The 27,169-nt window shown below is 36.1% G+C and overlaps 1 protein-coding gene across 11 annotated transcripts in view; it reads right to left on the bottom strand.

Annotated features, from left to right (window-relative positions):
• Window positions 1–959: 959 nt before the first annotated feature.
• The window catches only part of TCERG1 (transcription elongation regulator 1), a gene marked incomplete at both ends in the record, with an annotated part of 61,671 nt that continues 35,461 nt past the window's right edge, over window positions 960–27,169 (bottom strand). For 5 of the 11 annotated variants that reach the window (XM_084252729.1, XM_084252731.1, XM_084252732.1 and 2 more), the window contains 12 exons: window positions 960–1,161; window positions 2,309–2,409; window positions 4,265–4,348; window positions 5,026–5,205; window positions 7,071–7,253; window positions 7,949–8,113; window positions 12,210–12,360; window positions 17,021–17,139; window positions 23,036–23,125; window positions 23,931–24,066; window positions 26,543–26,609; window positions 26,759–26,815. In XM_084252729.1, the coding sequence (XP_084108855.1) occupies window positions 960–1,161; window positions 2,309–2,409; window positions 4,265–4,348; window positions 5,026–5,205; window positions 7,071–7,253; window positions 7,949–8,113; window positions 12,210–12,360; window positions 17,021–17,139; window positions 23,036–23,125; window positions 23,931–24,066; window positions 26,543–26,609; window positions 26,759–26,815 (1,535 nt within the window). Of the gene's footprint in view, window positions 1,162–2,308; window positions 2,410–4,264; window positions 4,349–5,025; window positions 5,206–7,070; window positions 7,254–7,948; window positions 8,114–12,209; window positions 12,361–17,020; window positions 17,140–23,035; window positions 23,126–23,930; window positions 24,067–25,460; window positions 25,512–26,542; window positions 26,610–26,758; window positions 26,816–27,169 lie in introns of all 11 variants that reach the window. The other 6 variants (XM_084252726.1, XM_084252730.1, XM_084252733.1 and 3 more) reach the window with 3 other exon arrangements.

Below are 27,169 nucleotides of genomic sequence, written 5' to 3'. Positions count from 1 at the left end.
ACTTTCTTTGAGCCAAATTACATAGGCTGCTGCTTTTAAGAACAGGCTTAAAAGAAGCTTTTATAAATTATGTAACAATAATCATATACAATCCACATATATAAAAAGGGTTGGTTTATTGTAGTTCAAATACATAAACTGAACATTCAAACATCTTAAAATTAAACTTTAGAAACAAATGTTTCCCATTCAAACAGCAATATAGTTTACAGAGAATACCCAGAAAGGTAATTTGTTGTCTAATCCAGAATATTGATAAAGATCATTTGATGGAGGATAATCGTGTTTTTACCAGCCGTCCTATTTGAGCCAACATGTTAGTTATGACCGTGGTTCCATACCTGAGAAGAAATTACTAAATAAATCTTCTCTTAGGCTAAACAAGACTTGGCCTGTAATTCAGAGGGGATAATCAAAGCACGTAAGTGAACAAATAAAACTAAAGTGTTCTTTAGAGACAAAGGTAAAAAGTATGTCCATTATAATAATCTCAGCCTCTGGAAGATATGAATTCAATTTTCAGTGTTTTCTCTTTTACCCGCTTTAAAAAACAAAATCAAAACAAAACAAACCCCAATTTAGGTTTTCTTGGAGTCTGTGGTATCTGCATCTTGCAAGTTCAAACCACAAATGCTCTTACGTCTTGCATGTGTAACACTGCTAGAAAAACTTCACCAAAGTCACTGACTTCCACACCTCATAAAAGGATGATTTTTAGCTTCAAGATTTTAGATTTACTAGACAGCCTATATTTGAGTATGTATGTCAGTCATGCCACACAAAGAAAAGCATAAATATTTCCAAAATGTTCTCTGTTCAAAAACTGTTCACAAATGTGTCTCCTTCTGCTCGTCAGATGGTTTTGCAATAGTTTGACTAATGCACGTACATGTAAAAACCTGAAAATTGGCTCATGCAAGCGTTTTGAATTAAGATACCCCATGGAAGAGTATTCAGAATTATTTTGTCGATCGTCTTGTGGGCTCTGAAGCTGTGGGGGGTGGGGGTGGACCCCGGCGATCCAGGTCATCCACATATGCCACGATCAATTTACGCCTCTCCTCTGGCACACAGTCTAGTACTAAATACCGTTTGTCGTTCTGCAAGATTTTTTCTACGTCTTTGAGGTGCTGATCAGATTCCTGGATTAGCTTTTTGGATCTGAAATAAGAAAAGAAGTCCAAGAATTACTGACTGCTGTTCATAGGTCTTTCAGAAATGAGCTGGAAATGTCCATCTAGTTCCTAATTGTGTTTCCATTTTTATTTTTATTTTTTTTTTAAGAAAAATTTCCCTGCAGTGGTCACCTTTGTAAGTCGCCTCAGCAAAGACTCCAAGGAGTGAAAGGGCCTCAGAAGCTGAATTACCCTCCCACCCCTACTGGTGGTCCCTCCAGATCAGGGCTGAGGGTGGGTGGGTAAATCTTGCCCGTGCTGTACCTGTTCTGTGGATGAACAGAGGACTTCAGTCTGCGGGGCTGCCAATCCCAGCATCTTTCACAAGCTTTCACTTTCACATCTTTCACTAAATTAACTATAAAAATGTAGAAAGAAGTCTTACTTCACATCTAATTTAAAAGCCCAAGCTGATGCAAAACATTACGGATCCTGACCAAAAATCCAATGACAAAATACCTAAAAACCACACCCTCAGCACTATCTATCCTCCCGTGCACATACCCTTCATTAATTGTTTCAAATTTCTCTCTTAAAGGAAGAAAAGCTGGAGCATGAAACAAAAATGGTTTCCTGCATACTGATTTGCTAAGCAATGTAAAATTATTTTCCTGATGATAAACTGTTGGTGGGTATGTTACATAGCAATCTTTTGCTATTGATCATTTAAAAATTAAAAGTATCTGGCAAACTGCTCTCCCCTGGGGGAAAAAATGTTTTTGCTGAGCTTAAGATGATTTCAAACTTTAGACTGGTGCAACAAGATACAGTCATCAGAGGAGGCAAAAATATTCGATAGCAAGGGATTATTTTTAGTAGTCTCTTCATGAAACACAATTCTTATATAATTGGGAATAAGCCTAAAAAAAGCAGTGAAGTAAAAACAAAAGTATGTTTAAAAATCTGGATGGGTGGGTAACACAAAATAAGAATTGACATCTGGGCCCTTTCTTTAAAAAAAAAAAAAAAGGTAGATATGGGATATGGGCTGTATTGGCCTTTGATAAGTTGGCTCTTCTTATTCCTAAAAATTAATAATGTCAACATGTGTGTGAATGGAAGTATGCTTTGGCCATTAGAGTAAGGACTAGTAGAACAATGACTGTCAATATAAAACATTTCATTGCACGTACCTATATGTTATAAATTTGGTCTCTTTCAAAAGCGTCCTGAAGTCAGCTTTGGCTGTGATGTATTTATCTCTGATGTATTCTTCAAACTCTCTTTGTTTTTTCTGCAAAAAGACAGTAGGATCAGAAAAATAAAACCACTAATCCCCAAATTACTATCAATTATTAAGTAAGCCAATAATTTGTAAGTCACAATATAAAAACTTCAAATGAAAAAGGCAATGATAGGGTATCATTTTAGGGTATCATAAAATTCATTGAAACAAAATCTGCAATGCACATTTTCAAGATGAAAAGAAAAAATGAGAAACCATGTAACGATAGCTAAAAGTTGACTTCCTATGTGCCACACTATGTTAAGGTTTTCATGAGGCTATCTTCCTTAATCTTAACAATCTCAAGCCAGGACACGCTCTTAAAAATAAGGAAATTAAAGGGCCTCCCCTGGTGGCGCAGGCGGTTGAGCGCAGTGCTGTGAAGCTGTCTGCAGCCTCTGCAGTGCCAGTTCGATCCTGGCCGGCCAGTAAGGGTCCCACATGGCATGGCAGACTTCTCCTGTCCCACCTGCTGCTCCCCTCAGCAGTGTATTTCGGTTGTCTGCCTGTTCTGCTCCCTGCTCCGTCTCTGGAGAATCCTCTCACCCTCCCGCACATCTGGCCTATACCCCGGTTCTTGTATAAATAAATAAATAAAATCTTCGGGGGGGAAAAAAATAATGAAATTAAGACTTAATTGTGCATTTCCTGTGACTGTATTTATGCACAAAGACACAAAATGTGGTATAATAATTAAGGATACACCAACCATAAGATAACACTTAAAACTTAAGTAAGTCATACTCAGCATGTAGCTTTTCTAGTAAATGAATAGTAATGACAGGTATATATGCTTTGGGCTTAAAAAAAAAAAAAAAACTTATCAATGCTGTACAATCAGAAAAATCAGAAACTGAGACTGGATTTCTTAGCTATAAGTCTTCCATCCCTTCACAGTCAAGTATAGTTCGCAGTCCACATGTCCTGAACTCCAACTTAACAGAACAGAGGAAGAATATTAGATCTATGGGTTTTTGAACTTGAGAGCTACAAAAACCAACCAGGAAACGAGACTGATTGGAAGAGACAACAAATGAAAGTTTACAGGATAAATGGACTTTCCTTGACAACATTCACTTTTCAAAACCTATAGGACTGTTTCCTACAAAGGAGTCAGAGTGCACCAGAAGAGTAGTTTGCCTACTCCAAAGTGCCTGGAGCATATAAGAACGAGAGCAGGGCCTCCCTGGTGGTACAAGGGGTTAAGCACCACACTATGAAGCAATCCACAGCCCCTGCAATACGAGTTCGATCCCCGGCCGGCCAGGGAGCAACCCACATGGCAGAGCAGACCTCTCCTGTCTCACCCGCTGCTCCCCTCAACAGTGTATTTCGGTCAGTCTGCCTGGTCTGTTCCCCGCTCTGTCTCTGGTGAGTCCTCTCACCCCCTACTTCTCTGGCCTATACCCCAGCTCTTATATGCGTAAATACATACATTTTTATTGAAAAAAAAAAAAAGAAGAAGAAGAAAAAAGAACAAGAGCAAACATGGCCTAACTGCCAGGCGCTTTGACAGCCTGGTACTGAATCTAACTGCCAGCCTGAATATATCTATCTAGTGGAATCTGATTACACAATAAATTAAAAACTACAGCACCATTAAATTTCTAGGATCCCAAAACACAGGCTTACCCCCAAGGATTATATTTTTAATATTTCTATTGTGCTGTCTTAATATGTCATGCAAAAAAGAAACTGTGAACTTAAAAAGTTTGAAATTCAGATTTAATTACTCACATTCTTAAAAAAAAGGGTCCTTCACTAAAACCGTCCTCTTCATTTTGGTTAAGGTACTAGTGCTACTGATCACACACCCAATTAAAATTTATGAACTGACAGTAAGTCTCAGAAAAAATCCTCTTACCCTGTCACTGGAGGAGAACTTAATGCACCGAGGATCTTCCTTAATGATTTTTTTTACTTCTTTCCACGTGGATGTTAAGGTAATCTTTGAAAAGACAAGTGAATAAAAATCATAAATATGAATCACTTTTATCACAAGGGTCAAACTGCAGCACACACAATATATAATTTCAGTATTTACACATTGACCTTCAATCTCTTGTAATGCCCGAGAACAACTGGACTAGGTGAGCACAGGGATGCAGCTTTAATGCAATTTTTGGTGGCCTGCCTCAAGTTATTTTCATGGCCATGCTTTCAAGGTGGCTCATGATAATCACTTGCAAATGCTGTACTTTCCACAGGTAACATTATAAATGCTGAAGAAGCCACCACTGAAACCAAAGCAGATAAGCAGGAGCAAAACCTGAACAGCACAGCGTACAAACTGCCAAACACAGGGATCATGGCACCAAATTGAAAATGGAGCAAATGAAAGACTATTAAGTCTATCCTGAGCAGGGATCAATGACGCACAGCCAAGGATATTTTGAAATGCCAAAGAAGCAGATTTAAATTGGGTAACTGCAAAAGAAAGTAATTTCTAAACAGTAAGAATACCATCATGTTCAACTTTAAAAAAAAAAAATTTAGAAGTGTCATAAAACTCATGATTCTAGCAAGCTATCTGGAAAGCAGGACACTGAAAATCCTACTGATGGTTTACCTTTTGGAATTAATGAAGATTTATCTAGCTTAATATAGGAAATATACAAGACTTACTGCAGAAGTTTCATCCAAAAGCTGCCTAAAGTGCTCCCTCTTCTTTTTGGTAAGTGCTTCAATGTGTTCATTAAAAAGCTTCTCTTTCTCCTCTCTTTCCAACAAGGATCCAGATTCCCAACGGTGGTCTTTCCGGAGAGTCCTCCGAGTATCAGACCATGACACATCTGAAGACCGCACCTAGAAGCAGAGCGCCATATCACCAAATAGGCATTTCTTTTCATATCTCAAAAAGGGCTTACACAGTTTTCGAAAGATACATTTAACAAAAGACGTTTCTCCTGACTCTACTTTAGTTAAGCAGTCTCTGAAAATCTGTTTCTTGAAGCCAGAAACCTTACCTTCCAGAGTTCACTTAAGCTATCAGGTATGAGTGGAAAAGTGGAGAAGGACGAAGAGACCTTTTACCACAATTAATATTTAAAAACTTAAATAGTACTTAAGCACTCTAACATTTTAACCAACTTCTAGCAGGAGAAATGGGTATGGACAAAAAAGGAAATTATATGTATAATGCACACTAAAAAGCTCCCATTTGCACTTATCAACTACATACAAGAAGTGACACTTCCAAGATAAGCAAGAATTAACAGAGCTAAGCAGACAAGGTAAGAGAAGACATGACACGTATGCTGGTTCACCAACCAGCAGAAAAGTATGCCTCACTGCTGGTAATGGCATCACAAGTTAAGTCACACTGCATCAATGGTAGGAAATAAGGAATGCTGAAAAGACAGGTAAGAAATAAGAAAAACATAAAAACACTTATTTAAGCAAGCACTTAGGTACATGTCAGGGAAACAATGCATGGCACGGGGAATACAAAGTTCTTCCTTCAAAGAACTCACTTTTTTAAGTGGAGATAGGTGTGTAAGCAAGTAACTGTGGACCATGAAGCAAGCGCTGCAGAGTGTGTGCTCAGCACAGGGCGATGAAAGGAACAGCGAGAAGCAATCTGCCTAGATGGGCCGGGCTCCGCCTCACAGAAGAGACATTTAAGTGTGCTGGTAAAGAATGACCAAGTATGCTGCTGCAACAGGCAGTTTAAAAGCAATCTAGGTGGAGGGGCTGGAATGAGTGATCAAAGGATTCATTAAATTTAAGTATGCTTCATTATAGTTAAATTCAGCAAGGCTAGAGAAATCAAAGGGAGATTAAGGTAATAGGAAAGTGGGGGAGTGAAGGAATGAACCATCTATCTTTTATGCTTAGGAAACTGAATTTGAAATGTGAGGAGAACCTTCACTGTGCTCTGTAAACAACAGGAAGAGTGACAAATTCACATTTCCTTTTATAAAGATTTCTGTGATTGCAGGAAGAAGGATAAATTAGGGGAAGTAGAGACAAGGAGGAAAATAAGAAAACAACCATAATTGTCTACAGGACAAAAAGAAGAAATCAAAAACAAGGCAACAGAAGGAAGAAACCAGAAGCAGTGACAGGAGTAATGAGGACAGCATTACTGAAAGAACAGAAATGGCAGGAAAGATGGTGAGAAAGAGAAGGGATAAAGACAGTGCGACAAAGCCGTTTGTAGGGACACAAACCCTACATACTTTAACAACCCTGGGTAATGCAAAACGCTTTTCAAGAAAGTTCCAGGGTTTCTCCTGGGGTAAATGCATCTCCAGTACAACATCTCTTACCACCTACATGTACAATGAGTGACCACCACAATGATCACCCTAAATCATCAAGAAAAGGTTAAATAGTGTTCTGCACTTTATTACTATGGCATGTAAATGTGCAATAACATGATTTCCATCAAGAACACTAAAAAAGTTTTTGAGGCGAAAAGATCATATATTCTCATATACATAAAACATCAAACTTCTTGAAACGTTTTTAAAAACTAGGAGTTTTTCCTATTTGGACAGTTCCAATATCAAGGCAATTTTAAAATGCCTTATAAACAACTTACCAAATTATCTATCTCAGAGTCAATTTAAATATTAAAATGTTGACTACTAAATGAGGAGGCAGTATAATGGATTTCTACTATTCTGTACCTCAGAGGAAAATCACAAAAGAGTAATAATGTATACCATGTCAGACAGAAGAGCCTTGAAATTCTGGATAGCTTCTTCTCGTTTATGTTGTTCTCTCTCTCGATCTATTTCTTTTGTTTGTTCTGAACGAGCCTTTTGAACCTCTCTTTCTCGTTCTCGAAGACTTGCCTCAATGCGGGCTTGCCTTTCAAGCTCCTTTTCTTTCTCTGAATCTAAATTCTATAAAAGTAAACATACATTATTCTTCCACAAAATACCTAGTCTGCCAAATACAGAATTTCAAAGCTAGTTTTTACCAAGAACATACCTACACACCATTTCCAAATCAAGTACTAGAGATTCTTATATTAAAAGTATCAATAAGAGGGCCTCCCTGGTGGCATAAGGATTAAAGTCTCAGTGCTATCAAACTACAATAAGAAAAAATATATTAATTCTAAGTGACTTATATGAAGATTATCTACAGCAAATCTCATTTTAAAACTTTAGTTGACAGTATTACACAGGAATACAGCCCTCGGGCCTCCTGGGTGGCACAGGGATTAAAGACACAGCACTACAAGCTATCACCAGCCACTGCAGCATGAATTCTATCCCCAGCTGGCCAGGGAACAACTCACAAGGCGCAGCAGACTCCTTTCTGTCTCTCCCGCTGTTCCCCTCGCCAGTGTATTTCAGTAGGTCTGCCTGTTCTGCTCTCCACTCTGTCTCTGGTGAATCTTCTCACTTCCCACACCTCTGGCCTACACCCCAGTTCTTATATACATAAATCAATAAAAGTAAATCTTAAAAAAAAAAAAAAACACAACTCAATAAGAAAAATTACAAACCCCAAACAGCAACAAACTGCTTTAGAATGCAATGAAGGATTTTATTATTCCACTGTTACAAGTATGAGCAAACATGATAATTACCTTGGCTATTTTTTCAATGTACTGTTTGAAGAGATCTTCTCTCATGGAAGAACTATCCACTGCTTTATAGCGAGGATCACTTTCTACTTTGTCTTTTACTTTGCTCCATCGAGACTGACTGTCCAAGTGATGATTAGATAATAGTTCAAAGAAATCTGATTTAATCTGTATTTCAAAAAAGGTAGTGAGACAGGGAAAAACAATGTGCCATCAGAAATTCTTCTTATCTAAATGCTTAAAACTAGAAAAGAATATATTCACTTGTGTTAAAAATGAGAAAAATTTTTAATTAATAAAAGAGACTATCAGAATTGTTCTTGTATGGAAAACATAAAAATTAAAACACATACAGGTCCTCATCTAAAACCGACCAAAAAACAAATCATATTCCCCAAAGAAATTACTCAAATTTAGAGAAAACATGTTTAGGTTCCTTGTAAATTTGGATCTCCGAATTGTCATGTTTTCATAAGGAATATGTATTTGCACTAAGTTGCATCTATTTTCTATGCTTATGAACTGACAGTAAAATAAACTTCAGGATGGTAAGAATGATTTTACAAAGCAGCTGGATAAAAATGTTTAAATAGAGGGATTTAGAAAAAGTTGAGCACAAACAACGTATCTTGTTTCCCTACAAACCTGAAACTATATTGGCAAAAGTCTATAAAACAGGTAAATCTGTGGATCTTCATTTAAAAAAAGAGCATATATAAGGGTATAAACATTGTTCTTTTTTTAAAGGGTGTATATATAATTATAGCCTTGAATATATATATATATATCTCTAAGAAGATCTAAGAAAATTACAAAATTTCGATATTGGTAATAATTATTACCCCCCCCAAAAAAAATTTGCATAGGTTTTCTGTGCTTTTTAGCCACGAAGCACATTGGCCTTTACTGTTCTATAACTTGAATAGATTAATGTAATAACATATTTAGCAACCAAAGCACCTAATGACATTACACCAAAGGCATTTAATACCACTAATCCTTTCAAGCCAACATACACAAAGTTTTGTGATCGTACTAAGTCAAACTGAAAGAATTCATAATTTCCAGCCTTAAATTACCCCATTTCCCAGACCGTTTCACTTTCTTAATGGGGGAAGGAAGGAGTAACCGAGGCATTTATTTTTATGCACATGTGCAAACCTAATTTCAAATTTCGTATTATTTAAATTATGTAGTACTCCTATCCGGGAAGACACTCAAGGTAACCAAAGTCATTTCAACAGAGGATTCAGATCATGTCAAGAACCTCTCCCCGCTACAGGGATTAAAACATGCTGCCCTCCCACATGCCCACATGCCCAGCAGAAATTACGAGTGGAATCATAATTTTCAATGTGTGAACACAAAAGCAATGAATCATGCCTTCTACCTATTCGATGCCTCTTATTTCCCCCTATAACCTCATTTCTCCTACAAGAGAATTAAAAGGGAGGTTGATATCCTTATAAATTTTAAGAAAGTTCCCACATTTGAAAAAATTTTTAGAAAAGAAAATTTAAAAACTGTTAGAACTGTGGATTTTCCCTCTATTGAACTTGGCCCTTGCCTCTGTCTGCAATATGAGAAATTCCCATAACCCCGCAATTCCCAGAGAGTGATAAAGAAACTACTTGATGTATTGATGACAAAATTTTTCTGTTCATCATCTACTTTGTAGCTGACATGTACGCCAAATTCCTAGATGCATGTAATAGCTAGAAGGCAAAATTTACAAATTTTGTGCTAATTAAAACACATAAGCTCTCTCAAGTAGGGATCTTTCCAAGACACAGGAATTCCTACTAACTTCAAACAAAGTTCAATGTTAGACACAAAGCCCACAAATTATTATCATAGGGTTTTTTAATGCATGATATATAAACAAATTGAATTCTAATACAATTTAATCTCCTTTCACTGTTGATACTACCATGACTACCAGGCCATCAAGGGCTTACTGAAACTGCTATTCGTGTGAATTATTTACCAACTACATACATGTCAAAAAATGTCAGTTTCCCTTAGCAGGCTCTGTTTTCCATATTTTCTTCGATCCAAAAAAGTACCTACCAGCTACATCATTTAATTATTTAATAGGGGAAAAACAGCTTCCTCAGCCTAGCATACTGTAACAAAACTACTTAAGCTATAGGATATTCAGAGAGTGAAACTTGAAAAGGGCTTATTTCATATGAGGATCTCCATTACGTATAAGCTCATATGTTATCCCAAAGAGTAAATTTGAAACACAATTTCATACAAATAAATTACAATACACAAAAGCTTCAGATTAGCTATTCTAGCAAACAAAACAGTCTAGTAAAAATAAGCAGAGTTTTAAAGGTAAATTTTTATAAAATGGAAAATTGTGGAAACTATGTGAAAATGATGTAAGGACATCCTTTAGCTTTAAAATGCCTACCGAAGGGTTTTTTAAAAAGGATTTCGCCAAAAGTCAACAACCTTCACAGGTTTTTGATTAAGCAATTAATTACCTTTAAACCTTCACTGTTTGGTTATTGATCAATTATGTCATGCTACAAAGAACAGAGAATCATAAAAACAAGCAAAGAAACTCCAACAGACCAGTATGCTACTAATCTAACTATTCAGTTATACACAGTTAAGATGCTGCGATTTAAAAAACAGTACAGACAATATATTTTGTAAGAATACACATAGTGAAAGTCATACTTCTCAGAATGTGAATAGAAAATATACCATACTTAAACCCTCTTCTGCTTGCATGACCTACTTAGTAATTGATTTTGCATTTTCAAATTGTCTGAGAAAGTTTAATTTCCTGCCCTCTTCTAATTTTGTAATGGCACAAAGTCAAATTTAGAGAATTAATACTTTACAGATATAAAATTTAACAATGAAAAGAAAATAAAGCTGACTATATTTGGCTTACTTAGATGTAATATCTATTTCGTATTTTAATTAAGACATTCTGAATACAGTCGTTATCACTTCATAAGAAACAAAGACTAAAAAATGTGAAGTACCGGAACTGGCTAAAGTCACCACAAAAAGACACACCAATTCTTTTCTCATCAGCGAATCCCACAATACTTTGTGGATCATGACTGACAGCTGTCAGACTGAACTGCATTGACAGGTCACACAGCACAAAACTGTCAAGTCTATCCACTTGTTGTAATACAAAACACATAAAATAATTAACCAAAGTGTTTAGAAAAAGAATATTAGTCACAAAATGCAAACAAAGAAACATTCAATTTGTAGAAAAGCAAACCTACATTATCCCTTATTTACTTAGCTTTCTTTCATTAAACAGGTTATTATTAAAAGTTCAATTTATCAAACAATTCACTACCACGATCCTCATTTAACACATAAAACATTTGTGCAGAGCTCAATTTTGCACATTTCCACTGAGAAGCATAAATCAGTTACCAAAAATAAATAATAAAATAATTCTGGACCTCTACTTTGACATCCAATACATCAGATAATCAGGAAATTTCAAGTATTTCTGTCATTATTTTACTTAACATTGTTTACTTAATCCTTCAAAGAAGGTTCTTCTCAACAGGAGTTATTATTTCCCCAACATTTCTTAATAAAATTTGTAATATTTTAACTCTCTGGAATAAGATGCACTTTAAATGTCAAGAACGACTGGGCTTCACAGGTTCTTTTTCAGTATTCACAAAGCACACGCGACACTAGAAGAGGGCTGCATGTTTTGATGGTTCATGCACCACTGGTGCCATCTCCCTTCCGGTTTGCCTCCCCAGTGGTGAGGGCCTCTCCATTTCTGACACTGCTATCAAATGACATTTGGAACTCATTAATCTTTAACAACTGACCTTTAATTCTGATAAGCAATAATTCATATGTAAGAAATGTTCACAAAAAGATTAGAAAGTCACTAAAAAGCTATCTTTTAGATGGCAAAAAAGATAAAGCTTTTTGAAATTTAAATGCTACCATCTATAAATATTCTTAAAATCATGAACAGACATCTCTAGTGACCAGGACTGGGTCAACCAGGCATCTTACTATTAATAAAATTTAAAGCAAACCTATGCAGCTTAGTAACAGCACTAAAATAAACATTACAGAAGTAAAGCATCAGGATATCCCCACATAAACAACTGTAAGACTTACCATAACGGTTAAAAAGTACACATGGGTCCTGAAATTATGCCCATTAAGGAGATTAGAAAGAGCATCAGCTTGACCCACCCTATTCACACTCCCCTCACAATCACCAGGAGAACTAAAATCATCTTACCTTCTCACCTCTGGTCTTCGAATCTTCTTTCTCTTTTTTCCTTGCAGCTGCCACAAATTCATTAAACAAGGCTTCTCGATCTTTCATCTTCTCAATTGCTTTGAATCTTGAATCTTTAGCATGCTTGGCTGCAAATTCACTAAAAGTAGCTCTGTAACAAAAGAGCATACGAGCTAACTTTGGTAGAGTTATTTCTGCTTGTACAAAGGAATAGCAGATACCATTTTTCCAGCAGTTGTATGTGCCAAAGTTGTATGTGCCACCATACTATTATCAGTATGGTGTTAGGGGATACACATCACAAAAAGGTAAGAGAAATTAGAGAGTGAAGGACTTGTGAGCTTTAAAAGACAGGGATGACTCCGTCTACCCTAAAATGAGTCTGAGACTCTGCTTCCAGGATGGTGAATAACTTACTGAATTAGTTCTCCTTTTATAAGCAACTATAAAACAGGATAAAATACATGAGGCAACTGACTTCAAGTAGTGGACACCAGGTAGAGTAAGGCTTAGGTATGCCCACTACCTTCTGCCCCAGGGCAGTTTCCCAACATGCAGAGAGTCCAGCAAAGTGCAATGGTCCCAATGAGCTGTGGCAGCAAAGTTCAAAAGTACAGAAATAGCAGAAGGAGCGGCTACAGAGAGAGGTAACTCTGAAGACTATCACATAAAGATTACCCGTATGTTGATGGCAAAGGTCGGAGGTGTACAAGAGCAGGGGTACTTGCTTGGTACTCTTGGTACCAAGATGCTACATGATTACCAACAAAAGAGATACCAGCAACTGAATAATGCTGGGAAAAAACTGTACAAGGACAACAAATGTCCACAAAAGAAAGGAAGTTGAGAGGAATACATTCCAGTTTCTGAGATCCACACTAATAAAGCATAAAATCAAACCTAAAATTAAGGTGATCACCCAGGACCTGAACTGCCTGCTAAAACAAAGAACCCACATAATTCAAAGGAAGATAAGAAACTCCAGAGCATCTACCTATTACCTGTGATCTCCAATATTCACTTAAAATTCACTGAACATGCAAAGAAACAAGTGAACAATAGCAAAAAAAAAATTTAAAGTCAACAGAAATTGAACCCACAATGCCCAGGTTGTATCTAGGTAGACAAACACACGGTCTTAATGAATAAACCAATAAGAGTTTTCAGCAGAGTAATGAGATATATCCAAAAAAAGAACCTAAAACTCAAAGGAAAAATTCACTGGCTGCACTTAACATGAGTAGAGAGAGAGGAAGTCAATGATGAAAAATAAAATGAGTAACAATTATGTAAGAGAAACAGGACACAGAAAAACAGCTGGGGGCAAGGAGAGAATAATCTCAGGGCCATGTGAAATAATACCAAACATTTTAATGTTCATGTAATTAGGATCTAAGAGTAAATTTTAGCAGAAAAATAGGCCACAAACTTTCCAATTTTGATGAAAAACATCAATGTTGAGATACAAAATGCCCAGCAAACACCATGCCAGCAAAATAAAAAGATGACATTAGGAGGGCTAGTAAGGACAAGTATAAAAAAATAAGTTTCTCCACAAATAGAAGGCACTTATAAAGTCTTTTATCTACTCATATATATTTTGATATTTGAAGGTTTCATTTTACCTAGGAATTTACTCTTAAGCTCTTTATTTAGCATGTTTTTAGCTAAAGCTTATTTTCTCTTTAAACTATTTAGCAATTTTTCAGTGCAAAAAGAAAATAAATTCCCTTGTGTTAAAAAAAAATTATACTACAGCTTAAATTCTTAAATTATAAAGAAAAAACTGGTAGATTAGCTCCAGAATTTAGAATTTAAGACATTAACTGAAGATTAGCTAATATTTGTTATTTTTAAGCTTTGCTAATCAAACCCAGATTCTAATATCTTATATGCAACTGAAATTGCTCACAGTATCTAATTTCATTAAATCAACATTTTGAACATGATGTACTGCAAACCTAATGTGAATGGATATGGATATAGAACCATATGGATTAGAACTATAATAAAACTTTAAAGTAAAATACAAATATCTATCTCAAAAATTACACATAGTCAAACGTTTCTTTTCACAATAAATGAAGCAGTTTTAAACTTTAAGACAGAAAAAGCAGTTGTTACTATGATTAATGAATAACCTTTTCATAAATGTAAAATCAATGTACAAAAGTGAGACTATTTATAGTTTACGTAGAATAAAAGTTAATTTATCCATACTTCTTACCTGAAATGACTAAAATGAAGTGTTAGCATTAGATTCCATGGATATTTTTATGTAACTCATCTCTAAATTCCAAAAAGCACTACATTATAACTGCCATGGTATAAGAACTTTTTATTTGGGGTCGGGCGGGGGTGTGGGATAATGGGTGGTGCTGGGGGGAAAGGGAAGAGTATAGGGACCAGGAATTGATCGAGAGGTATGCCTAATTTCCATTAAAAAAAAAAAAAGACAAAGAATAGGTGCTAAAGTTATTTTCCCCATCATTCTTTTCCCTTTCCTTCCAACTGCTTTATTACAAAGTCTATTAAAAAGTTTTGTGTTAATCAAGTTTTTCCAATCCAAATAAAAATTTACGTTAATAGTATTTTCTCAACGTTAAGATTTTTCCTTGTTTTCGGTTTCTTAATAAAATTGGTTCTAATCGCTAGGCTAGCACTAAATATTGCTATCACTGTATAGCAATGCAGCATAATGCCCAGGACCTAGACTTCCAGTTAGGTGTCTGATGGCTTTCTTTATTCCCTAAAGTCAGCTGGCACAGCACAGATCACTCCCACAAGTCTATGTGCCTCAAAAGAACATTAGTTTTAAAAATGGAAATAATAGCAATTAAAAAATGGCAGTTGAAGTATATAATTCATAAATGAGATAAATAACATATAGGTAAAGATAGGTGAGCCAGACTGTCAGATATTGTAACTCTTTTAAAGGCAGCAGAAAATGAAGGGAAAATAATAAGAAAGACAGAAGAAACAAAATTTCCAATACCTAGAAAATTAGACTCCCAGAGACAGTGAAGGCAAGGGAAAGAAATATTTCAAGAAGCAATCATGACTGATTTTCCAGAAATGTATTTAAACAACTTCAGAATGATAGACCCCTCTAAACAAAAGTCATCAGAAAAAAAATCTCAACACAATGTAGTAGAATTTAGGAACACACAAAGTGGAAAAAAAAAAAAAAAAGAACATTAGTTTTAAAAAATATTGCTGTATCATTTGAAAATAAGCTGCAGACATCACAAGACTTCATCTATCAACATTTCAACATGAACTTCCTAAGAGTAAAATCCTTTTCACTACACAATAACCAAGAAAATTACTAATTCTCAAATATCATGTGATACCAATCTATGTTAAAATTTCCTTAACTGCCTCCCAAAATGTCTTATAATACAATTTACCCTGACCCATGAACTCATCCTTTACATTAAGAAAAAGCCCAAGAACCCGTTAAGTCTGAAACTCTATTACATCCTGAAGAGCAATATATATTCTTCATAGCCACAAATACTCTATTAGCTTTACTTTCTGATATTTATATTAATGTCACAGTGGGTTTCTCTTCATATTTCAAATTATAACATCAAATATACTTTCTCACACACCACTCTATGTCCACTGACAAAAAAATGTTTAAAGACAAATTTTTTCAAAAAGTGCCATGCAACTGTGATCCCAAGAGTCTTTCCTAGTTTTAAAAATTCTCCATTTTCTGAGGTGCTCACAATAGCCTGATACCACTACTGCCACAATTACGCCTTAAGAAAATCATTCTCCCTGCCAGAACTATTCAGCATAACACCAGAATCTACTCACTCACTCAGACAAGTTATCTAATTTATTTATGCCTTACTTTCCTTATCTGCAAAACAGGTATGAATACCTAAATCATACTGGCTGTTTTGAAGATTGAATGAGATGTGTGTGTACACACACTCACACACTTTAAGAACATATTCTAATACATGTTCCTAAATATATATATATATATTTAAATATAAAATACCTAGTAATTCATGATACTATAGTTATAATGCTAGGCACCTAGTTTAAAATGTCATTTTATCATATATATGCATTATATATTAGCAATCAATTGAAAGGTCACACAAAACCATAATCTGGGGCCTCCCCGGTGGCGCAGCGGTTGAGCGCTGGGTTGCGAAGCTGCCCGCAGCCTCTGTGGCACCAGTTCGATCCCCGGCTGCTCCCCGGCCACCGGAGGAGGGTCCCACATGGCGCGCAGACCTCTCCTGCCGCCCGATGCTCCCCTCAGCAGTGTACTTCGGTCCTTCCGCCTGCTCTGCTCCCCGCTCTGGTGAATTCTCTCACCCTCCCATGCCTCTGACTGTACCCAGTGCATGTATAAACAAAACAAACAAACAAACAAACAAATAAATAAATAAAACATGCCTCTATTTAAAAAAAAGAAAAACATAATCTGGACCCTTGGAAATTTTTGCATCGAAAGTTCCTTCACAACTTTAATTCAATCAAAATAATATTCTAACTTGTTACGTATAGAAGTTGAAGAACACAGGAACCCATTTTCTATCAGTTTCTCAGTTTCTAGAAACAAAAGCTGATCCCACAGGGAAGCCCTTAAACCAAGGTACCCTTCTTGAAAGCCAATGCATCTCACAAAGCGCCAGAGTTTCCTCTAACAAAAATATTAGGAATAAAGATTAGAAACGTGGAAATCTACCAAGTAAGCTTTTGATGTCCAATACTCAAAAGATAGTAACTGATCTTAGGAGAAAATATATATGCATTTTGATATTTTAAAGTAAGAAAGTACACACCTTGGGTTAAATTTTGCTTCTTCCATCATTTTTTTGAAATCTTCCTTGGCTTGCATTATTTTGTTTTTCTTTTCTCTACGTTCTTCTTCTGCCCTGGTCTTTACATACTGATCAAACACCTAAAACAAGAATAAACCAATTTGACAAGTGAGTCTTTCATACAGGTAATTTAATTACCAAATTATAGTAATCTAGCAAATTATGAAATCTATTTAAAAAAAAAAACAGTAAGCCCATTATCTTTGTCCAAATTACAAGGAAAAATATATTAATTCTAAGAAACTTATTATATGAAAATTATCTACAGCAAATCTCATTTTAAAACTTTAGTTGACAGTATTACACAGGAATATGGCCCTCGGGCCTCCCAGGTGGCACAGGGATTAAAGAGAGCGCTATCAAGCCATCGCCAGCCACTGCAGCACGAGTTCTATCCCCGTCTGGCCAGCAAGCAACCCACATGGCACAGCAGACCTCACCCGTCTCTCCCACTGCTCCCCTCAGCAGTATTTCAGTAGATCTGCCCATTCTGCTCCCCACTCTTTCTGGTGAATCCTCTCACCCATCATACCTCTGGTCTATACCCCAGTTCTTTTATGCATAATAAATTCTTTTTTTAAAAAAAGATTATAGTCCTCCACTTAGGAGTCCAGAAGCCAAAAATAGTTAAAAGCCCTTTCCCTGATTACAAATTTAATTGTTTCAAACAATTTAGAAATGTACAAGAGATCCTACAGTCCTTCCAATTCCCCTCTAGCAAAAACCATTAACAGTAAGGACTATAGTATTTCTGTGCTTCTCTGTAATTCTTTTCACCATAAACTAATCATGCTTTATATCTATTCTGCATTTTCCCACTTAATAATGTAGTCAAGTTGATGAACTGAACACGTATATCTATTTCCTGCCTTCTTCAAAGAGCAATAAAAATGAGAAGAATTTTAAGTCATGAACCATTAAGAACAGGAAACAAAGAGAAACAGAAACTCTGAAAGTTAAAAAAGCAGGTGGACAACTGGCAAAGGATTTGACAGACATGAGGAAGGTGATCCTCAATCAGCAGCAGTCAAAAGAACAAAGGAACCAATTTTTTTGATCAAGAATTGTTAGCACCAGATACCCATAGACGTTAGAGTAGGATACAGCTATGATAGGGCTGTTTCAAGAAGTAGCTGGATCACTCTATCTGCCTGAGGTAACAAACCCTCCTGAAGACCAGTAAAATACGAGCCAGCATTCTTTGGAACAAAGGTTGGCAAATGATGCTCTACTGGCCAATTCCAGCCTGCTGTCTGTTTTTATAAAACACAAGAATAGTTTTGACATTTTTAAACTGCTGGGGGAAGGAGGGACGGAGACATGACACATGAAAATTAAATAAATCCAAACTCCACATCCATGAATATAGCTCTATTTGAACAATCATGTTCATTCATTCACATATATCGCTGGGTGTTTTCACACAAGAGCAGAGCTATACAACTATAACTGAGGACATATGGCCCCCAGAGCCTAAAATATTTATTATCTGACTCTTCAAGCTTAAAATTTGCTGGCCCCTGCTTTAGAAGGTATAACAGTTGTCTCTGGACTACGGGAAGATAAATGAGGAATGAGGCATACCAGACTGAGAACACAGAGAATTAAGCAAACATTTACATACCAAATATCAAGACAGCCCTCTCAGAATCAAAGCAGCAAGAATTGTGCTTCCAGCCAGAAAACTAAAGGTCTTTAATTAGAATCCAACCAGTCTAAAAATGACTTGTAGGGGCCTCCCTGGTGGCGCAAGGGGTTAAACACTGTACTACAAAGCAGTCCGCAGCCTCTGCAGCACGAGTTTGATCCCGAGCCAGTCAGGGAACAACCCGCAGCAGACCTCTCCTGACTCACCCGCTGCTCCCCTTAGCAGTGTACTTCAGTCAATCTGCCTGTTCTGTTCCCCTCTCTGTCTCTGGTGGATCCCCTCAACCCCCGCATCTCTGGCCTGTACTCCAGCTCTTGTATGCATAAATAAATCTTTAAAATAAAATAAAAATGACTTGATCCAGGGGATCCTGACAAACCAGCCTACCTCACGCTAACAGCAAAATCTTTCAACCTTAGCATTTTTGACATTTTGGATGGGATAATGTATAGTAGATGCCAGCAGCACCCCCTCATTGTAACCACCAAAACTGCCCCCGCTTGAGAACCACTGCCCTACAGTACAGCCCACAACCTGAGCATTCACCCAGATGCTAAGGGATCCCAAATAGTGTTTTAGTGCCTCTTTCCTAATCCTGAGCAATTAGCATCTACAAGACATCTATGGCAACTCTCCCACCATGAATGAGACCAAATCAGAAAAAACTTAGTGGAAACAAAGACTATGATGGCAGATAAAGAACATCCTCAAAAGTCTCACAGGACTGGGAAAAGATACCACAACCATAAAACAAGAAAAACTCAAAGAACCAAAACAGAACACTTAGAAATTTAAAAAAATGACAGAAGCATTGAAAGATCTAACTGAGGGGTTAGACAATAAAGGTGAGAAACTCATCCAGAAAGCTAAAAAGAAAGACAGGTAGGAAACAGAAAAGATATGAAACTGAGGACCAGCACAGAAGGGCAAAGTCCCTATCACAAAAAGAAAAAAAAAAAGAAGGGAGAGAGGGGGGAGGGAGGGAGAGAGAAAGGGAGGGAGGGAGGAACTTTCTTTCCATACCCCCCTACCCCAAAGAACTCCCCAGTGTGAAGGCATCAGTGTTCCACATTGAAAGGGCAACCAAACATCCAGCATGATGGGTGCTTCTATTGGAGTTACATAAAAGCACCAAAAATTTCAAAATGCCAAAGATGTTCCTACACACTTACAGAGAAGTAAAATTAAGCAGACCCACATACAAAGAACAGGAAAACAGAATGGCTTCGAAAACAACACTGAAAACTAGAAATAGAATCCCTCAAAATCCTAAAGGAAAGACTTCTAATTTCAAATTCCTTAGCTAGTCAAATAATTCCAATTAAGGGCATTATCAAATATTTAGTCTCAAAATTTCAATTCCTAAAATTATCACATCACTGCCCAACTAATCATGTAACACATGTTTAATACCTTTATATAACTGCATGTTATATTTATTTGTCATTGCATTCAAGTAGCTGCATGCTGATGGAAGGGGAAGAGATGTTTCCAACCTCTTTCTCATCTTAGTATATACTTTCTTACTTATGATGGTATTAAATTATAAGTAAAATCCAAGTGAATTTATATTAATTTACACTTGTGTGTTTATATTCTTTATTCTAAGCAGCTATTTTCTTAAAACATCAACAAAATGCTGTAATAAATACTGCGAAAGTCAATGTTTTGAAAACAATTCCTAGTTAAGTTCACTTATATACGCATGATCAAAAAATGTATTTAAATACTATACTTTCTGGGGCCTCCCCAGTGGCGCAGCGGTTGAGCGCTGGGTTGCGAAACTGCCCGCAGCCTCTGCGGCGCCAGTTCGATCCCTGGCTGCTCCCCGGCCACCGGAGGAGGGTCCCACATGGCGCGCAGACCTCTCCTGCCGCCCGCTGCTCCCCTCAGCAGTGTACTTTGGTCCTTCTGCCTGCTCTGCTCCCCACTCTGGCTCTGGTGAATTCTCTCACCCTCCCGCGCTTCTGACTGTACCCAGTGCATGTATAGACAAAACAAACAAACAAATAAATAAAACATGCCTCTATTAAAAAAAAAAAAGTTCTAAAAAAAAATAAAATAAATACTATACTTTCTGAGCCTTCAAGGTGGTTTCTAGGGTGTTGTTGACAGTGCTATTTTTCTCCCTTTTGTACACCACTTATTTGAGGTATAACTGACATACAAAAAGCTGTACATACTTAATGTATACAATTTGATGAATCTGGAAATTTATATATGTGAAACCTTCACCACAATTGTGCCATAAACATATCTATTGCCTCCAAAAGATTCCTCTAGTCCTCTTATTATTACTACTTTGTATGCAATGAAAACTAACTTTGACCTACCCTCTTAGGAATTTTTTAGTACACAACATACTACAGGCACGACCTGCCCAGATCTCTAGGATTTAATCATCGCATATAATTGTTGCCATTCCTTGATTGGGGCAATTATATGGTATAACTGTGCGGGTGTGATACTTTCATATGAAAAATATGTGTATTTGGTCTTTGTCAGGCTCTTGGTCAGAGCTCATAAAACCTCTTAATTTCCTAAGGCTAAAAGTCCTAGGAGCATCTTTGATTCTTGCTGTTTTTTATTCTATTCCTAAACCCAAGGGGAAAAGACCAGTCTTCTGTTATTCATAGCAAAGCCCCTTCCAACCACATCTAAGGTTTCTGTCAAGGAGGTGATTTTTGGAAAGCCTGTAGATAACCACAGGAGGAGGACTGGCTGCCAGAAGAACCAACTATATAATCAGAGGGAGTGTTGAGCTTTCAGTTCAACTTCCCTACTCCCTGCTGCAACACACAGGGAGGGAGAGGGATGAGAGATGGTTCTCAATCACCAATTTAATCAATTGTGCCAATGTGACACTGCCTCCAGGGTAGCTAGAATGAATTCATGTGAGAAGAGAGCTCCAAGAAGTATGCAGGCATGAGGTATGCAGAATCTTAGCAGGACATGATAAAGAGTTTCAATTTTATCCTAAATGAAATGGGAAACACCTCACAGTTTTGTCACAAGGGAACACTGCCTCAATATGCCACTTAAATTCTTAAAATTAGTCTGGCTACTGCATGGAAAAAGAACTTGACTGAAGAGTACCAAGAACAGAAGGAAGCAAGAGCAACTAAGCGCTACAAAAATGATGAAAATGATCGTGGTGACTTGAACTAGTGTGTTAGTGGGGGAAATGGTGAATAAGAGAAGGGATTCAGATAAGTTGCAAAAGCAGCCTTTGCTGACAGACTGAAATGTGCACTGGAAAAGTAAAGACGGAAGACTGACTTACAGGTTTTGATAGGGCCATCAAAGGAGGTGAGAACGAGACCATCACACACACAAACTGAAGAAAGACTTCTGAAATGGAAATGACTTTCGCAGTCATGGCTTTCTATTTCAAGTACTAAAATACATGCCTACTGCAGTGTCATTTCTGCTCTTCAGAAAAAGTCTATTATTACACCTACATGTAAAATGACACAAGGTATACAGAGAATCAATCCAATCATTAAATTATGAAAATGGAAGATGGACACTACTGTTACCAAGAGTTCTTGTAGTTCCACGGCACTATAGCAAGTGGTTCAACTACTCACCATTTTACAAATATCAGTGTCAGGGTGAGTCCGTATAACTCAGAAATTACGTAAGTTGTACAATGCTTTGGAAGAAGTAATCACCATGAGATGCCATGTGTCACTGATTCATCATGGCAATAAATGGCAGCTCAGTAACAGGGCAACTTTACTTCAGTAACTGGTCCGGCAGAGACCTGAAGTGTCTATCACTTCTCTAAGTTTATGATGAAAAGGTATTTTAACAGATGCCACTTAGATGACTCTGTACGAGACATAAACACGTATTCGAGTGTTGACTACAAGATATACACACACACACCAATGTGTATATACAGGCGCATAATCATCAGGAAGGCTACAAGGAAAAATTTTCAATGGCTGTCCTACCTGTTGGATAAGATCTGTAGGTGTGTTTCCCCCCCTTTTTATTCACCAGCATTTTCTTATTTTTCTATTCTAAATTTGCATTATTTGTTCAATAAAAATCAAATAGTAAATGTACCTGAAATGAACTTTAAAACCTTCTTAGCTATAACCTCAGTATGTGTGAAGCATAAGGACAAAATGTTCATGAGACCACAAAAATATCCAAGTACTTGAAGTAGAAATATCCTCACGGGATGACTGTGTTCTAAAGATACAAGATTATGTTTTAAAAGTACCGCTAGTGGGGAAAAAAATACGGCACTTTACTCCATGTCAAAATTATGCTAGCAAGGGATATATTTATATTAGATAATGTTCTTTTTCTCTTACCTGTTTTCTCTCTTTAGGATTGAGAAGTAAGTACCGAGGATCAAAAACTATCTTGTGTAACTCCTTCTCCCATGTTGAAAAAGCAGACACCTTTAAAATAAAAAATATACTGCCTTATAATTAGTTTGCTGCAAAAACATAAAGGTCATATAACTTTGCTTGAAATCTACAGGACATCTGTTTAAAAGACAGACATTATAAAAACCATACTGAAGTTTCCATCATTAATAAATGACAAGCAGTGGGAGACTAGCAACAGCAAATTTCCACACTAATTGGCTCTGAACATTTCTATATTATATTGAAATAACACACACTTAATTACTCATTAAAATAACTACTACTGTGTGACATTTAAAAAATCAGTACATCAGAAAAAGCCTTGAAGATTTGCATTTTGATTTCCCATGCTTACTCCAATCTTGTGAACAATGCTGTGATTTAAAATTGAACAATTTTATTCATTCAAATGAATATGTGAATAACCAAAAGGTTTAAATCCCTTCTCCATTAAGCCTCATTAATAGTAATATCATCAAGTACCAGTTTTCCTTTAATCAAAAGTCATTCTGAAGATATTAAAGAAGAATTGTATATACCTTACCTATCCCGAGTAGTCCGCCATTCTGTAATGTTAATATTCGTCTTATATTACTCACCAAAATTTAATGACCCAATAAATGTTAAATGTTATTTGTACTTAAAAGGATAGTAAAATAGCATTTAGTTAAACATGATTAGCTGAGAAAAAGGCTGAAAGACTACAGTAGTTTGACAGGCTTCCCTTATCCCCCCCCACAACATGAGCACTAACCTTAGATTTGACCTTTTAGCAAGACATATTTATATTACTTATACAAAACAGAAATATCTCCCCCAAAGATTGTTTTCTGACCCCTCTCTCTAGCAGCATGTCCTTGAACTGCTTCATTCGGGCCTCCAGAGGGACAATGGCCCTTTCGCGGGCAGCTTTAATTTCAGCTTCCATGGCAGCTTCTTTCTCTGAATCAATGTCTTTATTATCGTCTCTCCTATAAAAAATAAAATAGCAGGCATCAACTGACAAAATAACAAGGAATATTACTAAAATCTTAAAATCAATGGAATATTCAAGACTCACTACTGAGCAGCATATTTTTGCAAAAACAAATTATACTGAGGGTTTTAATTGAATTCTAAGGGATAAGCGAATTTCATTATAATAATGACAATGATAGTAATAATAATAATAAAGTTACAATGAGCTTCAAATGTTACAATGGCTACATTGTTAGGAGAAAGTATACCTTTAATGTGCTCTCCCTGGCACTAGTTAATACAGAAAATGAACTACCTAGGTCTAAAAAAAACTTATCTAACATTGCAGTGAAAACTCTATGTGTTAGAATCAAACAGCACAGAACTTAATTTTTAGTTCTTCAAATGATAGCGGAAAATCAGCATTTCCAAAATGTTTTTACATTATAAAAGCGTAAGATAGTTTCAAAACTCTAATAAAAATTGGTATAAGTCTTATTAATCTCAAATAGTTATTTTGAAAACAAAATTAAAATATCTGCAAACTAGGCCAAGTGGATATGTGAGATATATACCTTACCTACCTGACATTTTTTTTACTCACTTTCTGGGTGATAAGTTGAGATTTAAGTTGAAGGACAGGTCCCAGAGAGCAACATAGGCCCAGGAGTGGTTAGGTGGAATTTTAACTGTTCATCAGTGACTAAGCTATTTCTTGTTCCTCCAAAAAATGCACCTCAGGGCTAAGGGCAACCCTGCTGCTTGCTGTATGGTACTTAAGTGAGACTGTAAACATGAAATCGAGTCATCTCTCAAACATAATGCGTTATGAAGAAGGCTCGTTCACGTGAAAAATAAAACAGTAAGCAATGCAATCGTATTTGAGCAGATCTTTGTTCTTAAATATGATCTGCTAAGTGTGAAAATGAAAATAAATTAATTGATATTCCCTACATAAACTTCAGGGAATTAGCAAACAGAGTATCAGAAAATTCAAAAGCATGCCATTAAAGGGAAATGAAGGTAGCCCAGGAATTTAAATGGAATTAAGGCTAACCCATAAGTATGGTATGAGAGAGGCAATTAGCAACTTAGGGATGAAACAAAAAAAAAACAGAAGACATAGTCGGTGACCTGCAGGAACTTAGCGAGATAGTCTGTGACCTAAGATATGCACAAAACAAACAGGTAAAAAGCAAATTGCCAAACAATATACCCTCTTAAAATAATTTATTTAAGAACTATTTAAATAGTTAAAGAAACATCCAAGAAATACAACTAATGAAAACAAATAACCTTTATAGAATTATACTAAATGAAAATGTCACAATACAAACTATCACTATCTATCTCAATAAAAGAAATAAAGAAAAACTAAGCCAGAAAAAATAGGCTTTTAGCTTTGTACCTAAATAGAGAAGCTCGGGCAATCCACATAAAGGACTTCTTTGACATTCTCCTGATAAAAGCAGTTAAAAACCTTACAGAGTTGTCTATAAGAACAAACAATTAAAAACAACCTAAAAGTTTAACATTGTAGGAACATCCAAAATCATGGTACATAAACAGAATGAATACAGTCATTTATAATTACAAAAACAAATGTCTAGTTTCATATTTTTAAAGAACACAAAATCAGTTGATTATAATAAAAATACATTTCATCAAGAACTAAAAAGTCAACTGCAAAAATGAGAATAGCTATTGTTACTGTGGTCGATTATGAATGACTCTCTTTACTATCTTAATTTCTTTAATGTTGGCGCCAATAAAAAATTAAAAAAAAAAAAAAAAAAAAAAAAAACAAAACCACCCTGGCTCGGGGTGGTATTACTGGCTTCTCTGCCATAATTTGGCTGCATTCAATCTGTCCTTTTCAGATAAGGGCCATGATCAACCAGGCCCTAATAATTTCTTCAAACTTTCCTTTTTGCTGCTAAATAATGGTCCCATTCCTCCCCCACCCACACACAAACACCTTCTATCCCACCCTTTCACCCCCATCATTAGCAACATTTTAATTTTATCCAACTCTACTTCCACTTACAGCAGCCTCTTTCTCTCAGATCATCAGTTCCCTAGTTAATAACTACAGACTCCAGGACTAGCCAAGTTACACATATGTAAAATATAAGTGTGCATGACATTTCTAGAATGAGTTCTGCAGGGGTCTGTATTAAGGAGATCTATTTTTCATAAAATTCAGGTCTAATGAATGTCTAAAAATAATTTATCAACTAATTCATAAAATGTCATTTGGCTTCATAATACATATATAAATAACCAAATCTCCTGCAAATCCAGCAACTTATAAGGGATATCATTTCCACATTCTCAAAGTTTTCTAGTATTGGGTCTAAGAGAGTAATCATGAGTTCTGCCTCCTAACAACATACACATTACCTGTCTTATTCACGAACTGAACGAGACCTAACCAATTTTTAAAAAGTAAAGTCTACCTGAACCACATAAACTATCAGTATCACTTACTTCCGTTTTTTGGCTTTAACAGGTTCATCTTCATTAAGTTCTTCCATTAAATCGTGTTCTTCTTTAACTGTAAGATAAAACCTAATTAAATTTTGTCAGAATAAAAATAAGCAAGCAGTAATTGAAATATATAGGCATGAATCCTTCTGCTAATCACTACCACAATATTTGCTTTTATTGTATTAAAAAGAAATTGCAATTTAGTTAGTGACTCACTTGCATTCATAGAGAATTGCCACTTTTGGATGGACAGCATTGTCGGGGTCGGGTGCCCTGGCAAAAACATTTAAAATATTATTACTGATAGTTATATGCATACATTATACAACATTTTCTTTTAAAAAATTACTGGCTATATAAAATATCTCATAACAGTCCTTTTAAAACACTAAGGAGAGGAGGATAATTCCAAACCTCCTCTATTAATCCAGCATTTACATTAAATTTTCAAATCATTTTGAAATATTTATAATACATTTGCAGTTGTGAAATCATGTAATTTCTTCGTATAATTCAAAACTATGGTGATAAAATACTACCAATATTATCACTATAAATCAGATATTGCTGATCTTTAGCACTAGGATAGGAAAAGTTTCACTGATTTGGAAATTATTTATAAGTAGA

Source organism: Talpa europaea (assembly GCF_964194135.1).
Source record: "Talpa europaea genome assembly, chromosome: 13".
In the NCBI taxonomy this organism is placed as follows: Eukaryota; Metazoa; Chordata; class Mammalia; order Eulipotyphla; family Talpidae; genus Talpa; species Talpa europaea.
Note: the sequence above shows the minus strand (reverse complement) of the source record. Positions and strands in the feature narration are given on the sequence as shown.